The sequence below is a fragment of the Gallinula chloropus genome (genome assembly GCF_964237585.1).
Source record: "Gallinula chloropus genome assembly, chromosome: 16".
In the NCBI taxonomy this organism is placed as follows: Eukaryota; Metazoa; Chordata; class Aves; order Gruiformes; family Rallidae; genus Gallinula; species Gallinula chloropus.
Window position 1 is genome coordinate 4069733 of NC_140101.1, and position 23711 is coordinate 4093443.

At 44.8% G+C, this 23711-nt stretch overlaps 1 protein-coding gene across 1 annotated transcript in view; it reads right to left on the reverse strand.

Moving 5' to 3' along the window:
* Positions 1–23711, reverse strand: part of CDH4 (cadherin 4) — a gene marked incomplete at its 5' end in the record, with an annotated part of 444834 nt that overhangs the window by 16475 nt on the left and 404648 nt on the right. Inside the window, 2 exons of the mRNA XM_084271711.1 lie at positions 1119–1372; positions 6605–6790. Coding sequence (XP_084127837.1) covers positions 1119–1372; positions 6605–6790 — 440 coding nt within the window. The remainder of the gene's footprint in view (positions 1–1118; positions 1373–6604; positions 6791–23711) is intronic.

Consider the following 23711-nt stretch of genomic DNA (forward strand, 5'->3'; position numbering starts at 1 on the left):
GGGATGTGGAAGTATCCAAGAGCAGGAAATGCATTTCCTGCCTGCACAGGCAGAGGCTGAAATGCTTGTGAAAGGTGTCACAAGGACTCTTATTTTCACACACACGTTTCTGCCAACGTGTTTCCCAGAGAGAAAGCTTGTGTATTGGGGTCCTGGACTGTGGATTGAGACCCCAGTCTGCCCAGGTGGGACAACACACAGTGACACCCTCTCAGTTGCATCATGGATTCAGCCTGATCTTAAACTGCTTAGATCATACCTGTGACTTTCAGAAGGCTGAAATGGTGCCAGCTGAATTCCATCCATAGGGAAAGCAGCTAAGGAGGAGGTTATGTTCAGTGGTTGGTCTGAAGGGAAAGGGAAGGTCAGAACAAATCTCACTTGCTGCAGAGCAGGCAAGGGCTGCTGGGGTGCTTCATATGCACTGGCATTAGGCAGGTAAGGACCAAGCACCATGGCACATGAATGGGTGTTTGACTGCTTGGCCAATATTTAACTGTATGGCACCTTAAAAGCCTGTGCAGCAGCTGTTTGTAGGCAAGCAAGCCTTGCTCTGAATGGGCTGACAGCTCCTCCTATATTCTCTGGAAGCAATATAAAACATGATTGAAAATCCCAGTCATTCCCTTTGGAAATCTAACCCTAGCCCTTTCTGTGCCTCAGTTTCCCCTGTAGAACAGAAATAACAAAGATGCCTTTTTCTAAACCTCTGTGTTTATAAAGTGCAGGATCAACATAGGTCACAGCATCCTTGACAAGGCAGAGACAAAAACAGTACAGTGCAACCCTGACCTCTGCCTTTGTAACAAGCCTATGGACTGCTTGCATTTGAAGCTGCAAACTGCCGCTCTGCAAGCCAGTAACATGGGGTCCAACTCTGCCTGCCTGCCTGGGCCCAGCTGCTCAGCGCTTGGCTTACCTGGATGGGGAAGGATGAGCTTATAAACTTGCAGGATACTCTGCAAGTGCTTGACTGAAAGTCCCAGTCCCTTACAAGCATTTAACTCCTATCACATTGGTTAGTTTGTGGATTAGCTTTGTGCTGCTTTGCTCCTCAAACTTCTGCAGCTGAAATCCCCTGCCTGTACAGGAGCTCACTTGGCTGCCTGGTGTCCCACCTTACTGCCTGCTGCATGAAGCGATCAGGATCCACCGCTGAAAACGTTGTCAGGACTGTCCCCATAGGCACCCCTTCCTCCAGCCTGATTAACTTGTGGTTTGTTGGGAAATACGGTGCTTCGTTGACATCTGTGACTGAAATGGTGACTCCTGCTGTCGACTGGAAGGACATCTGGATGCCGCTGGCCAGGGGAGCTTGGTTTGATACCATCACTGTCAGCATGAAAGCTCTGTTCATCTCGTAATCGACTGCCTAAAACAAACAAACAAGCAAGTACAGAACCAAGCAGAGAATAAATTCTACCTTCTAGCTGAAAGCGGCGAGATTTAGAAGGCAGATGAAATCAAAGTCATTGCCTCATCTCGTTTCCTCCTGAGCTCAGTTCTTTTGAAGGTGTAAATCCAGACCAGCTTCAATCCAGTGGAGGATGTGGCCTTCCAGTATTCGGAGGGTCAAACAGTTAAAAAAGCCCCACAAAGTAGAAATTGGAAGGAGCAGGGAGGATTTGCCCTGCATTTTGTTCCCGTGCTAAGTGGTTTCCAAAACAGAACCTGCCCGTGTTAGGTGAGCACTGACCAGACAAATCCACCACAGGCTGCTCTAAACGCAACAGGCCGGGCCTGGTAAGAGCGACCCGACAGGTACCTAACAGCGCCATTAGCATTTAAAGCTGCTGACTGAGTAACTGGGACAGTCTGTGTGGACTCACCAACCTGAAGTGCTCTTCATTTGAGTGAGTTAATAAGCGAAGCTGGAGTTGCAAGGAGCAAACCTGATCCAGTTCATCAGGCAGTCCTTCTAGTGGGACATCTCGTCCTCTTGCAAGAGGCCTCGTGGTCCCCTACACTCTCCTACAGGTACGTTCTGCTGTTGGGAGGCCACAGACCTCTTTCCAACGCGCACATAAAGGCAACGTGGAGCCAGGAGGAGTGAAAAGCCTTTGCTGGCACAACTGACTGAACCGCGGTGTAATAATAATTTCTAAACCATCCCACTAATTATTATGAGGGAAGTCACTAATCATCTGCCAGGGAGGCTTGAGTTATGCAGGATCACACCTCTGCTTGTTAAAAAGTGCTTTGCAGTGATTTATAAATTTAGAAGCGTAACCATTCTCCCTGTTACCTTCTCTGGCACTGAGTCTGCAAAGTGTGCTCTCACGGTGTAAAATGCCACGGTTACACTGACTTCAGTGGGGCTGTGCTGATTTACATCAGCCAGATTCAGCTTCCCTGTTCTGCTTAACACCCAGGATTGTCAGGAGAGAAATCAAATCATAGGCGGCTACACGAGAGACACAACTTTCAGGGGCAAAAGGTAAAACAGGGGAATCTCTATTCGATTGAAGTGCAAATGTTCCTATTGCTAAATGGTTTCCTGACAGGCAGGGCCAACATTTAATAAATAAAAGGAAGCATAAAGATTCCCAGTACGCCCACCAGCACTGACTCATGGACTTCTACTGCATTCAAAAAAGATGCAAGGTAAAAGTTCCTATTTAAGCACTATTCATGGCCTTGAAACAATCTGAGTAACGCATTTCCTCCCTTTCTTTTCACACCCCTCCAGTTTTTATTATTTTTTTTTGTGGTGCTGACCTGTTTGCTAACCTTGTGCACAGCCAGTCTGCACTTCCCTCCCTACAGGAGCTCAGATGGAGCTGGAGGGGCCAATTTGAGCAGCTCCAGGGGAACTGATGCAGGAAACCACTGGGGTCCCTGCTCCATGATGCACAGGACACACTCACCACACATATCTGCTATGATGTGGCCTGATGCAAGACAGTGTTTTTTTTTTTCCTCCAAAAATGCAGATTGGCTCACTCAGCTTCTTTCCTTCTCTTCTGTGAACAACCAAGCCAGGGCTGCAGAAAAGTTGTGCACGGAGTGGGGCTGGACCGGGATCACAGACCATCCTGAAGGCATCAGTGCCATGTGCTGACACAGCGTACTCCACGCTCAGTTTGAAAGACAGAGCCGATCTGCCTCCTCTTCTGTGTCCATCTGAGTCCCATTTCACTTATTTTGTTGAAAAAAAACCCAGGTAAAATCAAGAGCCCTTCATGGCAGCTTTTGTGCTATTGTCCCTGGTGGGACTGGAACCCCATGAACTTCTTTCATACCACAATAAGCAATTTCTACCAGAACAGTTCATACTTCTGTTCCCTAAAACTGGCTCCCTCTGAGGATAACAATGCACAGAGCACACACATCGTGTTCTTCACACTGCTCTAACCCCTTCTCCCTCCACCCATCTCTCTGAAAATGCTGCACATTGATCAGCCCAACAGCAGGAGGAAAACCCACAGAGCCACCACATTTGAGACAAGGGAGGTGCTGGACCCATCACCTGCTTTTTAATTTCACGTCCAAGTAGTATGTGACATGAAATTAAAAAGCAGCACCTTTGCAGATACCCTTTGGTGGGTATTTGGTGTCTGGTCTGGCAGAAATGGCTCTGAATCCTCCCCTGGTGCTGCTGCACACCCTACTCCTTCAGTGGCCTCTTCAACCAGGATGCAGCAGAGCGAAGTTGAGGGTTTGCCACATCTCCTCCTTTTCTTAAGGTACTTTTAACTGCAGAGAACAAATTTGCCTTATGTTACTGTTGAGGCAAATAATAATGGAAGCTTCGAAAGCATCTCCATTATAAATTCACAGCTCTGATCCATGCAGAGTTTATAATAACATTTTACTTAGCCAGCTGCCACAGGGCAGTCACTGCTGCTCCTGGAGATTGTCTCCAGACTCTGCAGTGTCTCACCTGAGTGGGAAGCTTCTTGATCAAGGCTTTCTTTGAAGATTAGGGTCTTACACGGTTATGGAAATAGTTTGGGAAGGCATGAACAGAAAAAGGAAATGTTACACTTCTGGTGACTGGATTGGAGCTGCAGGTGGGGCTTTGCTGAGAACAGATGCCAAACGGCCCCCAGGAGCATCACCTGAGCTCCAAGGGCTTCTTGGGTTGGAAGCACTTCTGACCCTCCATTTCTGGCCCCCAAATTGCTGGTGGAGGGGTGGGATTCTTCACAAAAGGCCCTTCTCTGATCCATTTCTGTGACTGCTGTAGCCCAGATGCAAACCCCTTTGCTTGTGGCAGTGGGGAGCTATGTGTAGGTGGCTTTAGAGCCACATGGAAACCCAGCCATAAGGGCCTGTAAATAAAAGGTTCATTACTTGACTTAAGTTTTTACCTGTGTTTTCGATCTACCCCAGGGATGAAACCAACAAGAGACTGCTCTCACAGCATGAAGAACAAGATCTGACCGGCCACCTGCTCTGACATGCATACATTCCCCCAACCTTTAAGAATATTCACTTATTAACAGAGAACAAAATATTTCAAAGAAGGTGGAATCCTAAGAGTCTTCCCTTCTTCACCATGAAAATTTAATCACAAGCAATTTCCCTCATTCTCCTTGCTGAAAATATACCAAAAAGCCTCCTGGCATGATAAGGGTAAGAAACTCTGGGTGCCCAAGAGGATCAGGTGAGGTTATACAGCGAAGACATTCGATACAATTTCAAGCTTTAGCTCAGCTTGATGAGACAGGATTTTCCCGTGATTCTTTGCATTGCCATCACTGTGGGTTGCACAGCAGTGGTAAGTCAACACCAGCATCGATGGTGTCTTGACAAATCCGCCCTGCTCTTTGCCTGACAGTTCTGAATAAGGGATGCTTCATTATGCAGAAGTCCTTGTGTAGTCCTGATGATCAAGTAAATCCCTTGTTCAGTTTGATGTGCCTTTAAACTACAGTCAGGACATTTTGCTACAGCACAGATAAGGGGTCCTCCCCTGCTCTTGGTGAAAACACTGGCATCTCCATTTCAGACTGGCTGCTGGTGTCAATGGAAGTTAAATGGTTGCATTTTACTTTGTTGATTTTTTTCTGTTTAGGCAGAAAATACATACATATGGGTATGCCTATGCTTACATACACATATGCATCCATATACATATGTCTAGAACTACTGCTAAGCTTGAAGAGGTTTTCTAACGTTGCACCAGATAAGGCTGTCAACCAACATTACAGAGCAATGAAGAAAAGGACCCCGCTGAAATACCATCTAGCAGGTAAGATGATGTCTCCCTTAGAGTTTCAGCAAAGTGGCATCTGTAGACACACACGCGTAGCCTAAGGGTCAGAGAACAGGACAAGCTTACAAGCTCACACGTTCCTACCAGCGTAACCTCACTGGCATTTCCCTGATGTCATTTTTCCTAATATCCAACCTCTAAGTATTCAGAACGACTGCAACTTATTAGCTACAAGGGAGCGGGGCTCTTTTTTTCAACGCAGAGCTATTCTTAAATCACATTGCTCTTTAGTGTTTCATCCTAAGGCATTGAAACGTTTTGTTAGAGAAGAACAGACTTAGAAGGTGCAGGCTTTGTCCATCACAGCAGGTATTACCCTTTCCAGGTGCTGTGCACAGTGCATGGCGTGGAAGCTACACATTGCAGGAGCCTATTTGTGACACCTTCACTTTTTTGGTAGTCAGAGGGAGCACCTGTGAGTGTCTAATCTGGGAAGAGACTCTGTGAGTGCTGAATGGATCCAGTGATGTTCTGACTGTGTACAGTGGCTGTAGAAACATTCGCTGCTTGGGCTGCTAGCCTCACACTGAGTGGGCAGTGAACTCTCAAGTGAAAGGAGTCATGTTGCTGGACATGGCAAAGGGTGGAAACAGAATTTGATACCTGCAGGGAGATACCCTGAGGGTTCCAGCTCTCCTAACACTGAAGGCAACATATGGAGGAAAGAAGGGATGGTGGACATTAAAGTCTTACTTCTCACATTCTTTGGATAAGATGCTCTGCTGATCTAACCCTGGCAGCGACTGACAGCTGAGTGGAGCTATTCTGAGCTGAGGACTGTCCCACACTGTGTGCTTACTGCTTGATACTAGGCAAAGGAAAATGTCTCCAACTTTTTTTCTGCCAAGCAACTCCATGAAGAAAATCTCTCCTTTCCTTCTGTTACCAGGAAATTCACTCCTCCTGCAACTTCCCCTGCAGCCCCTGTGCTCACAGAGGAGCATTTGACTGATCCCCTGCAGTGAAAGGCTTCCCTGATTCACAGCTAACTGGGAGTTCTCTGGCTCAGAAAGGGGAAGGTGCAGCCTCTGGCCCAACCTGCTGGGCAGGGCAGGGATGCACAGCCCAGGTGCTCCTCCTTCCTACAGCTCAAAAGGCCAAGGAGGAGAACAAGGAGGTCAGGCTCAGGTGCTGGGAGTGCCTTTGGCATCCCAGAGTTTATCAGAGCTTACAATGGGCTGGGCTGGGAAACCTAGAACCAGTGGTATGTGCTTAAAGTAACAGTTAGGACTCTGGCACAGAGGGTGATGGGAAGCAACAGGATCAGGCACTTGTATTCTCAGGTAGAGAAGGCATAAAATAACCATGAGCTTCTGGCAGTCCTGGTGGTTTTAGCTAGCTGAAAGGTGGACAGATATGGATTTGTTTTGGCTTCCCCCTTACCTTCACGACAGTTACCATGCCTTCGTTGGTGACGGGGTCCGTCCGGATGGTGAAATGGCCAGAGGGGTCCCCACTGATAATGCGGTAGATGGCATTCCAGTTGGGGGAGTGAGGCTGGTCCCGGTCCATCACTGTCAGATTTGCCACCACGACCTCCACTCTGTTCTCAGGAACTTCTCCTGAATACTGTGAAGAAAAGACAGCAGTGGTCAGGGTGGGCACTTTCTGCGGGTCCTTGCGACTACCTCCCCTCTCCCCTACATCAGCACACCCACTGGGAAAACAGTGCCCATGAAGAGGGCCATGGGGTTGTATGTTAGGAGCAACACAGACCTTTCTCACTTCTGGTTTTCCTAGGTTTTCAGTTTCCCAAGCCTTTCCAGGTCCAGTCTCACTTCTCAGCCCAAAGGAGAACAAACCCACTATCGTCACCCCAGACACTGCCCAAGCTTCAGCAAGTGCTCGAAGTGAACAGGTTTTGTTCATTTCTGATATTCTCATTCAGTCACAGCAATCAGAGAGTTAATTGTCAACAGCAGGTAAAATCAGCAGGCTAAAACCAGCATTTTTTTAGGATGACAATGTTCCTTTAACCTGAGGTATTTTGCCTCACTCAGATTTCAGTGATAGCATTTTATTGCTTCTTCAGTGATTTTATTTCCTTTTCTTTCTTGTCCTTGATTTGATTTTGTCTCATTATTTAAAGTGTTTCTTGTGATTTTCCCATAGCCTTTCCTGGTGCTTAATTCTCTCATTTAGCACTGATTTTCATGGAGCATGTCCAGTTCAGGCATATTCTGATGCATTAGCTGCATTCTTTTCTGCTTTCCAGTCCCTGATTTATCACAGGGCTGATCAGGCAGCCTGGCCTGTCAGTACTTCCAGCACTCGGGGCTCAAAAGCTGCCAGTAAGACACATTCCCAAATTTTCTACTGTCCTCATCTCTCAGCATCGCCTATTAGCAGCACTTGCAAATCAACACTCTGATTGACATATGGCAAATTAAACACTGGGGAAACAATGGGAGCGGCTGGCTCTGAGTCTGCAACCGAAATCCTGGCCCCAAACTGCAGGAGCACTGAAAATCTGGCCTTTGGTGTGCACAAATGCCAGGTTATGTAAATGATAATAAATCATTCCTTTGTTAGCACAAGAGTCCCTTTCCGCCCCTAACCTATACCCATCCATTCAAGTCTTTCAGCTACACGTGCTTATATTTAGTATATGTTATTCCACCACTGACAGCAAAAATATTCCATCTGCCTTACATTAACATGAACTTACCTTTGCCCTTCAGGGGTATCCTGAACAACATTTTGCTGCCTTTTCTGTTATGTACCTGTCCCAGACAAGTTTTTGTTAGTGAATGTAGGTGGCATCTCACCCCACTTTGGCTGGGATAGATTTAGTTTTCTTCCACAGCCAGGACAGCTGATACCACCTGGCCAAAGGGATATTCCACACCGTATGACATTGTGCTCCATATGTAACTGGGAGGAAGCTGGACAAGGGTTGAGACTGCAGCTTGGGAACTAGCTGGGTGGTAAGCAATTGTTCTGTGCATCACTTGTTTTGAATATTCTCTTGTTTTGAATATTCTCTTGTTGTTGTTATTATTGCCCTCTTCCTCTGTTGTATTAAACTGCCTTTATCTCTGCCCACGAGTTTTACCATTTTTTCCCTGATTCTCTCCCCCATCCCACTGGGGAAAATGAGTGAATGGCTATGTAGCTGTTTTAGCTGTCGGTTGGGTTAAACCACAACACATCTCTTTCCAGCCCTGCTGAGCGGTAGGGAAGAAAAACGTGAAGGTGTGGGATAGTTCTAGTCCCATTATATGCTACAGCTCTTCTTTTCCCTTTATTTCCCATTATTTTACTCATTTTTTACCCATTCTCTTGCCCAATTTGGAATCCCTGCGGCGCACAGTGTTAGCAAGGGAAATATCATATGGAAATTTATCAAAAGCCTCTTGAAAAATCCATTAGATTATGTCATATGTACACTCCTATTATCAACCTTGTCTGAAACCTGCTCAAAAGAACTCAAGGAGATTAGTTAAGCAGGATCGTCTTTTACTAAATCCACACTAGTTATCGCCCATTACATTAAATTAATGTTGTATGGCATGCCAGCAATGACAAGTTGATTAGCCCCCAGTCTCTTTAGGAGATGGCTGCACTGCTAACATCAAAGTGTCGTATTGTAATTTCAAAGGAGCTAAGCACTTTGTGCAACCATCTCAAACCCGTGACCTAGGACCATGGGTTCTTTGTCCATTACTACCAGGCTTATGCTTTACAGAACCAAACAGAATTAACTTGAGAGCAAGCTCTCAGCTGCATTTAAGACCTGTAAGAGGGTCAGTCCTACAGGGTGCTGGGCACCTCTAGCAGATCATCACCCAGATGCCGCCAATGGGTTGCATGGAAAAATCCCACGCAGTCACCAACAGAGTCAGCTTCCGTGAAAGCCATCACGACATCTGTGATCTTGTTTACTACAAGACGTATTTTAAAAACATGAGGTGTATTTCAAATGATAAATACACAAGTACATCTCAGTATAAAGCTGGGAGGAAGATTGCAACAGTCAATAAAGCTTCTCCATTAGGGTAAAAACCTCAGTGCCTGGCATGTACTGAGCAATCCAGGAGTTCATCCAGTTGTTGTTGATACCTATTGGGTACAGTTAGGGAATGATACTATGGATATTGTCTACTACACTTAGAAAGCTAGTTCTTTTTTTGATGAGAGGAGAGTACCTTCACTGGAATCAAAGAAGCCACCCAAAGCTATTGAGGGTAAGAAGCAAACCTTGGAGAGATGCGTCATAAAGAACAGAACAACTTCCATCAGCTACAGATGAGCAACTACTGGGAATCCAAAGCGTAGCCTGCCTTTCCTCCCTCTAACACTCCTCCACTATCATTATTATAAGTAAACACTGTAACATGTACTGTCCACACTTGTCTTTACCTTTAATAAAATTAAGTAATGACATTAAATTAGACCTGCTGAAGGAAGGATGGCAGCTCAAAGCTACCCACACTTTAATGTCATTCTCTCCCTATCCTGGAGTAATTTAGGATAATGAACAATGCCATCTTTCACTGTGCTCCTTTGCAGCATTCCCCATGCTGTAAGCTTTCTTTCATACAATTACAATTGATTTTCAAATAAAGAGAAGCATATCTATTCAAACAAGGTAAAACAATGGGCAACAGAGGAGCTGCTGGAGTAAACACAAGGCTGATAAAGCAGTGCTTGACCTGTACGTGCAGCGTGTACTCATATTCCCCTGTAATTCATTTACCTTCACTTTCAATTGTTGCATTTGAAGTCCTTAATTTCCAGAGTGCTTTTTTAAAGACCATTCACAAGAATTTCTATGGCTGATTGTAACACTCTCTCAGATAAGGATTTGCTCTGAACCTGGCACATTCTCAAATCTATAAATTCTGTGGGGCCTTTTTTCTCCCCCCTCCCATAAAAGCCTGTGCTGGCAAAAGTCCTTCTCCCATTCCTCTGGAGCTGGCCTGCCTGAAGTAGTCCCTTGATGAAATTCATTCTGATTTTCAGGTTGCATCAGATTATACTAAAAGCAGGTAATCCCAGAGTATCTCTTCCACCTCACTCAGTACCTGATGGCATATAAACACACACACACAAATATCAGTGTGCTGGAGAAAGGGATTGATGTGCAGGGACAAACAGGGAATTCACACAATGACTTGACTTTGTGCAATAAATCTGGAGTCTGGGCGGCAAAGCCACGCACAGCAGAGTAAAACCAATTAGCTCACTGCAGCCACTCCTCAGGAGGTGTGGAATTGAGATGGATGAATGCAAAGATAATTATTCAGGCTTCTTTCTAAAAGGAGTTCCTTTTTTTTTTTTTTTTTTTTCCAGTGTTCTTCCTTTTCTTCTAGCTGGTTTTGCTAAAAAGCTGTGAAAGTAATGACTTGTTCTCCTGAATGTCTGCAGGAAAGATTTTAGTGTTGTCTCCAAGACTTGCTAATGATGATGCAACATTTGTTACAGGCAGAAGCAGCTTATGAAGGCTGAACTGCCTAGAGAAATAGAGCATTTTACAACCTATAGCTATGGATTAAAGTATAAGGGCATCTTAGTCCTCTTATGAGACTCCAGCCCTTCCTCTAACAGCTATGGCAAGCTGCATCCTCTCTCCAGGTCCCCAAGGTCCAGAGATGCTTAAACAAGAGTGAGTACACGTGGGGTGTCCCACCTCTCACCACTTTCTGCTGCCCTGTTACACAGCAAGCTCTGGATATGATGTGACGTGTAGCAGGGGAACCCACTGCACAGAGGGTGCTGCATTTCCCAGACAAAGGGTGTGTGCAGGCACCCAGCCTGGATCCCAACCCACAGCTCCTGCACGCTGGAGGACATACTCCCAACTAAATGCTGGCATGCGAGATAACAGTTTATCTTTTCTGCCTGAGATTTAACCATGACTCTTAAATAGCAGGCAAATTAATAAACAACTGTGGTCTGGCTGCAGCAATCTGTGTAAAAAGGAAAAAAAATACCCCAGGAAAAAAAGGACCAAAATCTCCTAATAAATCATTAATTGTGATGTGCCTGCCCAGCTGCAGCATGGAAACAAGCAAATGCCATCCTAATTGATTGCTTCTTATTCCATCTTTATAGGCCTGCATTTTTTATTGTGGGGGTTGAGTAAGCCCAGAGGTGTAAAAAAACCTCTAGATTGTACTCTGTGTATCTGCCAACTTGATATTTAGATCAATAATCTTCTCCCCCCCCACCCCCCCCGACTCCTACTACCGGTTATTTAGCTTTTCTTCCTAGCAGCCTAATTGCTGTTTTCTTAAGCCTTACTATCAATTCTCTGACCTTTAATTTCCAATATAGTTTGCTGTACGGATGACTGTACTAGGTCTGTAAGTTATCCCACCCCCTCCACGCCGTACAGGTCAGACGTGGCTCCCGTGCCAGTCAAACAAAGACCTCCAGATCCTTGCTCCAGCATTCCTGGTGTATAGCAGCAACCATGAGCTCACTCGGATCCCCACTAAATCTCCATAAAGCCATCCATTTTGGGTGTAAATCTGATTTTGAAATGCTCATTTCTTATTCATGTTTTATTGAAGAGCAACTCACTTCAGTGTGGTTTTGTATGATGACCACCCTCCAAGCACCTATGTCCTCACTTTTTCCTGAGGCAGCCCATGTCACCCCTGCTCTGCAGTGCACCAGCTAGCAACCCCTACATAAGCCTCTTTCTTTCCCACTGTTTTTTTCAGGCTCATGCCCACAACATCCCCTGCACTGCAGCATCCCTGCTCCAACTTCACGTTCGCTTGGATCTACTCCACAGTCAATCCACGTACACGCGCATCATACTTCAGACTAGTTATATGCCATGTGGCAAATGCTTCCCAAAACATTATCTATAAAGCCTGACGCTCTCTTGCCAGCTCACAGTTTTGCTCTGCTGGTACGAGGCCCAGCTGTCATGGTGCTCATTCAGAAGTGAACTGCTCAGCTGCAGGCACCGGCTTGTCGCAGTCAGGCAGAAGTCAACCTTGCCCAGCCAAGCAGAGGGAAGCACATGACAACTATCTCCCCAACTTTTTAAAGGATGCTTTGGAAGTTTTGCCTTTATCTTCAGTGGGTTGTGCTATTAAAATGCCTTCCCTGCCTGCAAAGGAGCTCTCACAGGTCTACGCATGGTGTGGTGCAGCCAAGACCATCCACTTGTTTACTGGGAGCTTCTACAAGCAATGATGAACAATGTTCAGCGTGGTTGCAACGTGCTGGTTTAACTTCTGCTGGATGAGTGTGAAAAATAAAAGCAAGTCCTAAATATTTACAATTTTGAAGCTGATCTTATGATGGGGTGCAGAATTTCAATCACATCCTGGCAGCTGGTGGCAGCCACTGGCTTTACACTTTGCTTTTACTGGTATGTTTTTAGCATCGCAAGTAACGGCTACTTTTGGGTTAAATGACAAGATTCACTCTTTGAATACGAAGACAGAGGAGGAGCAGAGGAGAAGAAAGCAATACCCATTTTTTTCAGAAGCAGCAGAAGAAAACCCTCTTGTTTCAGATTCTCTGGCGTGAAAAAGGAACATGCAGGTTTCACCTTGGTTCAAAGACTCTTCGAGTACTTGCCAGAAGTTCAGAGACAAGAGCACGTAATGGTAAAAGGATATTAAAAAGAGAAGTTTGCACATCTGACAATGAGCACTAATTTTTTTCCATTATCAGATGTTACGTTCTTGTGACAGTATGAAAAGATGCCAGAGAAATGATGACACAAGACACTATTCTGCTGCAAGATAACCATTTCCAGATAAATATATCTTATGAAACGAGGTTTGAAGTTTGCATAGAAATTTAGATATTTTATAAAAATGCATTACAACACAAAGGAGCTTTTTACAACGTCCATATGAAAGGTTTAAAAAGAGATTAAAATTATGTCCTTGGAAAGGCATATAGCCTTGTCAAGGAAAAAAAATTCTACATTAACCCCGTGTAGGAAAGTTGTACTTTATCTGTATTTCAAAGGCTATAAAGACCCACTTTAATCAACCTACTTGACTTTGGGGACTTGCACGTCTCACTGAAACTCATGAAATCTGGCATAGTGTGGTTTCCAGAACACAAAAGCCTTTAATCTGTAACCTGGCACTCTTGTACATTCAAATCCTGATACTATCTCCTTGTTAGGAAGAAAAATTGTGAATTTATCCAAAATGGGATCTCATCTCGTCTAAATGATGTAGCCTTTGCAACAGTGACCTTTAACAATGGTTATACTCAACAATAAAAGATTTTATCTCGGGAGCCAGTAGAAACAGTGTATGTTAAAATTCTGATCTGATAGCACAAGCCTCCTATTTTCCAGTTTTAGACAAGAATCCTTTGAACATTTCATTTGCTCTCTTGTCTAACATGCCTTTGTTTCTTGCCTACAGAATGAACAGCAGGAAAAGGTACCTGATACCTTTCTGCAGATTATTTGATTGTCAGGTGTAATTAGTAATGCTATCTTTTAAATGGAGGCATAGATTTTAAAACAGCTGGAACTGCCTACAGAGTCTAGTTCTTACAAAAAAAAATATAATTTATCTATATAGATTTATATAATAAAACACTCTTACACAGATACATGCTTGCTTTACACCAGGTGACAGCCCCATGCTTCCCTTCAGCCACAGAACGAAGGCTAAGTGACTTGCCTGCATCACCTGAGGCAGGTGGGGAGCTGGTGCTGGAGCCGTGTCCTGGTCCTGCCCTCCACCACCTGGGTTGGTACAGGATCCCTAGAACATCATTAATACATGTGCTACTTGATAAATCCATCTGGTCAGCCTGGGTGAGTCTACCACCTCTATCACATCGCCATGTAGACCTGTGATCCCAGCTCCCTGAAAGGATGGCTGGCAGAGAACCACACGTCGGGAATGAGCCGGATCCCCAGCACAGCTCTTCCCCAGGCTCTGCTCTGTCTTGGCTTCAACTAAGGAACCTGAACAGGTTTGCAGAGCTGGGGAAGACCAGGCCAGAAGAACCACTGGCTGTAAAGCTTCACCGCCACGAAGGCCAACAGCGGCTCCACACGCTGACCTTCCTGAATCGCCCAAGCTGTGCATCACCCAGCGTGGCAGGAGGAGAGCTTTCCAGCGTGCCAGCTGTGTCACTCACCCTTAACTCCTCAAAAAACCCATTTTCCTTACAAGTGGGTGTAATTAATTCATTTGTTGGAACATCAAGCTTTCCCTTTCTTCAAACTGCAAAGCAAGTAGCCACGCAGTTGTGACCAAAACTTAAAAAACATCTTTTTTTTTTTAACCCAATTTACATGTAAATCAGCCTGACAAAAATCGTGTGACAGAGTTCAGCTCCAAAGTGAACAAAACACCCTCCCCAGGTCTGACTCCGTATTTCGCGGTGAGCTGTGTATAGAAGAGGATGTTTCAATTCAGGCACCTGTAATAAAGTTTCATAAAGAAGGGCCTTAAGCTGATAAGTCTGGTTTAGAATTTTCTTATTAACTGCCCACTTCTCATAATGAGATTTTAATTTATTTTTTTTTTTCCCCCAGATTTTAAAGCATATAAAAAGCTGCTCAGGTGCCTTTGGGATGTGAGGATGGATATTTGGGAAAGGGAGAATTTTCAGAGTACTGAAACTGAATTTCTCTATGCATGGTCTAATCCTGGTATTGAGATTTTTAACAAGTTTCCTGCATAGCACAGCCCAGCCAGCCTGCATGCTGACTCCTGCTGAAACCTCCCCTGCACTGCAATTGAAATCTCTGTTGTTTTCAGATTAGTCTCAAAATTAGCACACTGGGGGATTTATTTTTTTAATGACTGGATTTGAACACCACAATCAGGTGCTCAGAAAACCCCCAGGGTCTGGTCATAAACAGGATTCCCAACTGGACAGCACATCCTTGCAGGAGAAAAGCACTGAAGCATGTGTTTTATTCTAAAAGTGCTGCTGCTGTGCTTTAGAGATGTGATTTTCTGAGCTGGTGTCACAATGGCCCATTTTTTATGTCCTTACTGCTGCATAAAATATAACGGCAACGTGGGGTGAGTTTTGGGTGCCCCACCTGCTGCTGCAGCCCCTGTGCTGTGGTCTCTATGGGAAGGGAATGGGGAGTGGGGCATGGTCTCCCTGTGAGGATGCAGAGGAGACCCTTCAGTCTGCAGATTAAGCTGGACAGTGCACTGCTGCCCTGAAGCAGACAGAGACCTGCCTTCTGAGCTCCCCTTCAGATGGAGTCCCTAACATCCAGCATTATGGTAAGCGCATGCTCTGCCTGCTTACAGTAATTTGGAGCAGAGAGTGCAGACCAAGACAAAGCTGGGTAATTCATCAGCCTTGCCATGAGAAAGAGCCTTCTCACCGACAGCAAGGGAGTGAGCCACACTCTGCTTACCATACAGAAGTGAAAGCACGTATAGCAGAGAAGAGAAAGGCAGGAAGGAATGGGAGATTTGTCCAAAGAAAAGAGGGAGTCACTTGCAGATTCAGAAAGGAAAATACTACTATTTCTTCTCTTATTTAAAAAAAAAAAACAAAACCCAAAACCACATGACTGCACTAAGCTGAACAATTTGAAAAAGCTCTACCATGTTCAAAAAAACCCCTCTGAAACCCTTTAGCCATCCTATCTGATTTTAATTCTGGCTGTTTTCTGTGTTCTGACCCTTTCTTCTCCGATCGGGAAGCATTAAGACATCCTGGACAGTTAGAAAGATTTGATAAGAGAAAACTCAGAGCACTGCCAAATCCTTTGCTAAATCTCCTCTCCCTCCTCCCCAGTATGTCACTAAAGATTTTGTAGGAGAAAGGTGCTTAATGAAATTCCAGGTACATATCCTCTTAAAATGACATCCCTTGGAAGCACCTGTTTGTAAGTCAAGGGGAGTATCGAGGAATTAAAAGCCTGCTGACCCAAGGAAGTTAGCCAACTTCACAAGGGGATTTATTTCCATGCCTTGAGATAATGGAGTGAAAAATGTATTTAAATTTCTCAGGCCCACGTCAGTGCCCTCTGGGAAGGGCTGGGTGGGGCATCCTGACAGCCAAATCGGGTTGACCAAGGCCAGGTTGGGGTACAGGAGGCACAATAGGATGTTTACTGTGCATCCAAAAGCAGGAAGAGGAACATAATCTAGAACAAAATAATTTAGATTTGAATGAAATGCTACAGCTGGATACATTTTAGAAAGGGAATTCTGGTGCGGGGATGTAAGAGAGCGATGATGTCTGATTCAGCCTTGAAACTGTAGCTTGACTGACCCACCACAGATTATGAGAACTGTGTCTAATCAGTGGTGGGGACCATAGATCCTGTATCCAGGGTACCTGTACCAGGTATCTGTACACCTATGGAGATTTTGTCAGCGAGACCTGGCTGTGTCACACCTTGTTTTGATGGCATGATGGAAGGCATGGTGTGGGATGTGGACTACACTCTGTGCCTCCATATCCCACATGCAGGGAAGAAGGTGAGAGAAGCCCTTGCTAAACGAGACACAGCACCACTGGATACAGCAAACCAAACGGCTTGAGGCAAAAGGTGGCTGATAGGGGCTGTCACCCTGTGGGGGTCACGGGTGGTCTTGCCAGCACACAGATGCCAATCTCAATAACATTAACATGACTGCATAAACCAGCAAACATCAGGCTAGAAAAATCAAACACCAAAGCAAATTATTACTCATCATGATGATGTTGGAGACAGACACACACGTGCCGCTCAACCCTGCTACCGACAGCTACCTACAAGCACTGTAAAGGAAGGAGAGCATCGTGCTGTGCAGTGCAGGTGGGTGAGGTACACAGGCAGGGAGGCTGTGCCATTACTGCTGGATTTCCACCCCTCCATGGAGTGGGGCAGGGCAGGAACAGTGTTCCAAGCTCTACCTCCATGTGGTGCTGTAGCTGCAACTGGCTGACACTGCGCTCTCCAGCATCCAGAGAGGGGGTTTTATTATTCTTGACTTTACACCAAGCAGTACATGTGTATAATTTGAAAGAGACCAATAAAGGCTGGGGTGTTTTTTTTTTTGTTGGTGACAACATTGAAACCTGCACTGAAACTATCATTTCCATTTTTTAAACCACAGTCTTTGGCAATTTTAAACTCTGAGCTCTGAAAAATTCATTACTACTAACTTCCATCAAGGGTGTTCCTGAAACCAAAATTACTTAATCAACTCAATTTAGCTTCTTGTGTAGACCTAATTCAGAAAAACTTTATCTTCTTGAATTGTTATTGCAATTAATTTCTCCCCCTCCCTTTCTTTTTCTGTAGCAGACGACATTTCAGTAATTAGATATTTTATAAAAATGAGTTATTCATTCAGGGTAGCTTCACTTTTGTATTTGATTAATCACATTACCACCGAGGTCTGGGTTTTGTCTCTAAGGGAAGTTTAATGACCTCATTTTAATCTTTCTTTTAACCACCAGGCAGGTATCAATGAAGAGAAATAAAATTATCTTCTTTCTACTTTCTCTATTTTATGGTTTTTTTGCAATCTCAAGATTACATCTGATGTTTTTTTCTGTGGGACTGACCCATTTAACAAGGAAGAATCGAGCTGACTCCAATTAGGTTCAGGACAGATTCAGGCTAAACAGAGCCTTGAACTGTGCCTTCATAACTAACGTTCAGCGTAATGGAGAGGAACCAGAATGTTTCACCAAACAGCAGTTGGTTAAAGCACAGTACATGATTAACTTGGTGATAATTTAGAAATGAATGTACTGAAAGGGAACAGCCAAACCAAATGCTACTGTAAATTTAGGGTTTGATTAATGGGGTCTATGAGGAAGAGGCTTCTATCAAAGAGATAATATTTTTATATCAGTGCACGTATACCTATGCATTGTAATGGAATAATTCACATAAGCTCCAATTTATTTGGGAGTAGAGATTTGGAAAATACTGATGACTGATTGCCTTGTATCAGTATCTATCACTGCTTTGAATCCAGCTATATGTGTATCTATATTTGTGTATCTGTATGTATACAGCTTTGTATCTATCTGTGGTGCAGACTACACTAAGTAATCTCAAAGGTATTTCACCCTGTCATACACTACACTGGTGTAAAGACAACAGAAATCACAGAAGGGGCTGGTGTGCTTTTCATTAAAACACAGGGAATTACTGTTTTCTCATAAACTGAGAAATACCTTTCATTTTAGATGAAAGAGGTGATAAAATAAAGAGCAAAAGTTGAGTATCCACAAGAGAGCACGAAGCGTGTCTTGCTTTCCATAGCATTGAAAGGGCCTCCAGCACTGGAGGATGCTGTGCCTGGAAAGAGCCATACTGCTCACAAAAAAACTGCACCCTGAGCTGTGGACCTCACACGTTCCTTACCCCATAAGCATCACATCTACACTCTGCCAGACAGGTTCTGCATGTAAGTTGGGATCCATAACTGAAGGTAAGTTCCATTCAAAAGGCAGGTCAAGACGTAAATGATTCCTATGAAGTCACAAACACCTTTCTAACTGTGGCAAACTTGTGTGTCTGCAGAAACACAGCATTAGTGTGCTGAGTGCTGGGCAAGGCTGGGACCAGATGGGGAGACAGAATATTGGTTCTACTTGTCGCTGCCACCTCATGACCTAGCACCCTTAGTCTAACTCGTTCCTCATGGCAAAGGTTTTCATCAGGACCTGCCATGTAACAGGAGGCAGAAAGCCCGTTTCCATTTATGAGCACTGAATTCTTACTCAGGAAAACTAAACTGATTTGTAGCTTTTAGACTTTACCAACTATATATTTGAAACACACAGAATTAGGTAGATGCTCATGTACCCAAATGCTACCAAGCATATTCAAGCCACTTGAATATAATAATTTATTTCAGTTAGATGATGACAGCTCCACAACAGCCCAAGCTTTACTGTGTAGTTAGGCTGAGGTTCGTTTTGATTGGAAAATTGCAAGTGAATACAGTCACCTGGGATTTTCAATGAAAGCACAATTGATTTTTAACGATAAATCCTGTCTGCAGGACCATACAAAACTCCTGGGTTTGTTTTCAGCTGTAAAACAATTCAGTCTTGTAAATTTTCTCATCGTGCTACTTGGGCTTTCCCCTCACTCTGACCTGCACTGTTCACCTTGATTTCTGCCTCTGGTGACAACTGCCTCTAATTTACACCACAGGCATAATTTCGATGATTTTCAGATACTGTAGCATCCAGGCTAATCTATATTCAAATGTCACTGCAGACCTTTTGAATGGCACAGGTGTAATGATGGGGGGGGACCATGAGATCTGAATAGGCAACTACTCACAGCTTCAGTCTATACGCTGGGAAATAAGGTGCTTCAGCTTTAAGCCCTGGATCTTTTCCAGGTGACAGCTACCCACGTCCACTAGTTTTCCCTGGATCAGCTCTAGAAAGACCTCTTTGTAGTGCAGGCCTTCGGAGGCATCCTGGTTCATTCGCCTGTCTGTGGGAAATCCCAGTGAAATCCCAGTCCTGGGATCTCCACGCAAGATTAATTTGTAAAACATCACCATTCGGTCAGACATTTTTGGCAGTGCAGTGGCAAAACTGAAAAGCCCCTTTAACTTGGGTCTCCATCTGTGTCATTTTACTCATGAAACCCCAAGCTCTTTGCTCTGCAGACTTCACTTCTGACTGATTCAGCCCAGTATGAGCCAGGTTACTCGCTCAGCATTACCGCAGCAGCCAGAGGTGAATCTGATCTGGCACTATTAATTCAACAGCCCAGTTAAAAACTGGTAAGACATGCTTTTTCCAATGTACTTGCAATAAATACTTGCTCCTCCTACTAATGAGCCAAATCCACTTTGCAACTTACATTAACCTTACCTAGCAACACATCCCCTTCTGCTAGAATGTGCTGTTCCTCTGTCCCAGCTACGCTGCTGTGAGCTCCTAGGCAGCCTGTGGCCCCAATGCCCTTCCCAGGCAGGAGCCACCGCTGCCTGGCCACAGTGAGCTGGGAAGCACCCACCCATGCCTGATAGTCTGGTCCTAAACCTTCAGAGCTGGTCCTAATGGGAATCAATGGTGAGATTAGCCACCGAGGCATCGCAGCGGGGAAGGGGATGCGGTCCTAGAGCTGCCTCTTTAAAACATGCTTGCTCCACTGGATTCAGCCTCGAATGAGGAGAATCTCAAAGCAGTGCCAAAGGGCAAATTTTAAAGTAGCTTTAAATAAGACCTCCTAAGGCTCTGGAGCTTAAAGAACTTGAATAGCCCAGTTTTCTTTTTTTTTTCCTTTTTTTTTTTTTTAAGAAGAGGTTGATTGCCAGGCAGGTTTTCCCAAGAATCCACAAGCTCCACTAATCATGAGCACTTCATCCCTCTGAAATAATATTTCCCTTACATGGGCTACTATAAAAACAAGTTCTGCACAGTAGGCAAATTTAAAATAACTTTTAATTAACATTTAAGACACAGAAGTCTGATCATGCAAATTCATCTGCGTCTCCTCTCTGCGCCTGATTGTTCCTGATTGAATACGATAAAAATAGACTTTGTATGAGTCAAGTGTAGGCATGGATTTCTTTAACTTCTCCTCCCCTCTGATTATGCATTTCCTTAGATAAAGTGGAAACCCTTGGACGGCTATTAACAGTATCATGGGTCAGGCTGGAAAGGGCATCCTGCTTGATAGGAGTTAAAGATTTCACTGGAATTAAAGGTATTCCTTCTGTGAGCAAAGAAAACCAAACCCACCTTCCACCTTGCATAAAATCTCACCTGAGACTGTGCAGCATCGTTCTGTCTCAGCTGATTTTTAATCTCCAAAACACTGATACTAATTGGAGAGCCCTTCCCCTGTATCGGAGGTGAGCATCTGGCCAGAGGCTCAGCTATGGATCTCTCTGAATAGGGAAAAAACACAACTCGCCTGCACACAAGAGATAAATATTTGAAGAGAGGCTGAGGAGCTTCAGCATAATTAAGACATGCCAGAGAACATGACCCTGTTATGAGCAAAAAGCACTCTGCATCAGGAAGGGTTCACTGATACCAGTACCTTTATCTTGTAGCTGTTATGGAGCCAGTTTCCCAGTAAAACTTACCACTAAGCCTTTGTAACGCTGGCCAGCTATAACGTCAGGATTTTACACCAGCTGATGATTTAGCAGATGCAAAACCCACTAAAAACACCACAAAAGGGAACCAGCCCAGCTAATCATTCCCTAAGAACCACAGGAAACCCAGGTTTGGGGGATTAAACCACCCTTTCCTAAGGCACCCATCCCAGAGCCTGCAGGCAGCCTGGTCTGAGACAGCGCTCCTTTTGCTCACCCAGGGCTTGCATCTCTGCTCTTCAGCAGAGGGAAGAATTGCCTTTCTCCATTTATTTTTGAAAGCAACAATGTCACATGAAGAACACTACAGAGCGGGCTGAAGTCCCTCAGCAAGCCAGAAGAGCTTTTCCCCAGGTCACGGTCCTGCACTAAATCATTAAAACTGCCCAGAATAGCTGCCTATGATGTTTAGAGCGTTTCACAGGATGCTCCACTCTCCTGGCACAGATTTGATGGCTTCCCACGCTGGGGCAGTCTCTCCTAAGACATTTCCTCACTGTTAGCTGCTCTCTGATGCCTCTCAAAATGAGCCAGATGAAGAAAACATTCACCATCACAAAACACAGAGCTGGAAATGACCAGAGGAGGTCACCTTGCCCTCGCTGTGCCCCAGTACCTTGTGGTTTGATGCAGACAGTCAGGACCAGTTGTGACACGCTGATGAAGATTGGACTTGAAGTTAACACAGTCTTGAGTTCAAAATTGTTTTGGCTAGAGACTGTGATTTTTCCCCTCCATATAATATCAGAATCCTTTGCATGAGAGGGTGGGGCTCCTTCTTGCCCTGCTGTTGTGTGGGACCTTTCCCCAGCCTTCCAGAGGATGGACTAGAGGGCACGAAAACCACACTAATCCCCTTTCACGTAAGCAAGCCATCAGTCTGGAGTTTCACCAGAGTATCTTCAATTTGTACACTTACAGATATTCCATGTGATTTTTATTGCTCTTTTCCCTCTTCTCATCTAGCACTACACTTGATCCCAGCCCATCTGGTATTTCAGGTGTCAGTTAACTACCGTACCTCAGCAGGTCATCGACACCCATGGACGTGTGACTTAGGCTCTTGTACACCCCTATCTGAACTCTCACATGGTCCATGCAAGCAGCCTCTCTACCACCCCACAACAGCGTGCCCATGTACAGACGTGATCTGACTTTCTTGGCCATTGCAGCGGCTGCTGCTTCTCTCCCATCCTGTTGTTAAGTTTCCCACAGTAACATTAATTCCTGCTGCTGAATACATGAGCTGTGACACCAGCGTGGTGCAGTGTCCTCCTGAGCTACATTCTTATCCAGAAACGATTAAGTCTAAAACCACCCTGGCTGAATGACAGGTAATTTAGGAGCGCTATAGGGTGGGCCTTTGTATGTGTCTATGCTGAATACAGTCGCTTGAGCTCCTTTCATCTGGCAGCTTTCCAAGAGCAAGCCACAATTTCAGTTATTCAGCCTATTTTGTTTTTACAACTGCATCTCAATACAGAAGTATTTTAAATAAAAATAAACTGTATCTCTCCAAACAGTCCCCAGTCTTAAAAGAGACCATGGGCTTTCTTACCCTCCAAGGAGGTGCTGATTTCCTGGAAAGAGATTCTTGCTCGCCTCCCCCCCCCTCCCTTCTTTTTCCTTCTCCCCCCCCCAAAGGGGTCAAAATGCAGATCAGACTACTTGAGGGCAGCAAGGAGATTCAGCTCAGGTTTAAAAGGACTGATCAGCCTGATGCTGTTCTCTCTGCCATTGAGGGGGAAAAAAATATTGTACTTTCATGCTCATGGGAAATTCATCCTGGCTATACCCAGGAGCACATTTGTTTCCATGGAATCAGAAAATATTATTGTAAGACTCTCCACCCTTGGTTTTCAAATCTTTATGAAGTCCCACATGCTACGAGGTAGAGCCCTTTGGCCCTTACAAAACCCTTTCTTCAGTGTTTGAAATTAGAGAAATAACAGTACATGCCAGCCCTGCTTAGAGGAAGAGTAGCATTTCTGATCCTATGAGTAATTCTCTTGATGGCTTTTATTCCTTCTAGGTCTAACACATGCCAAGACATTAAATACTCCATTATCTCACCTTCTATCAGAGCTTTGGAAAGTGGTTTGCGAAGACTTTAACACACACATCGGAGGGATGCTGCCCTCCAGCAGGCACGGATGGGTGTGTGTGACTCACCATGACACAGCTCATCCCATCACCCCAGACCTCACCTCCGAACTTGCATTTGGAGACAAGGACCAGGCAACCTAGGTCATCTGGAATAACCTGTGCTTAAATGACATGGCCACTAGATGTCATTCCTTTTTCACTCAAATAAAGGTTGAAGACACATTTACCTGGCAGAACAGGGTACCCCCTGCAAACACCAGCAAGCTGAGGCACATGTACTGCTGTGGTGAGAAGCCCCATGGACTGGGAGACACAAAACTCTACACCCAGTAGCTTTACAATTTTCCAGAGAACAATCCCACACTGGCAGGGGAAAGGACCAC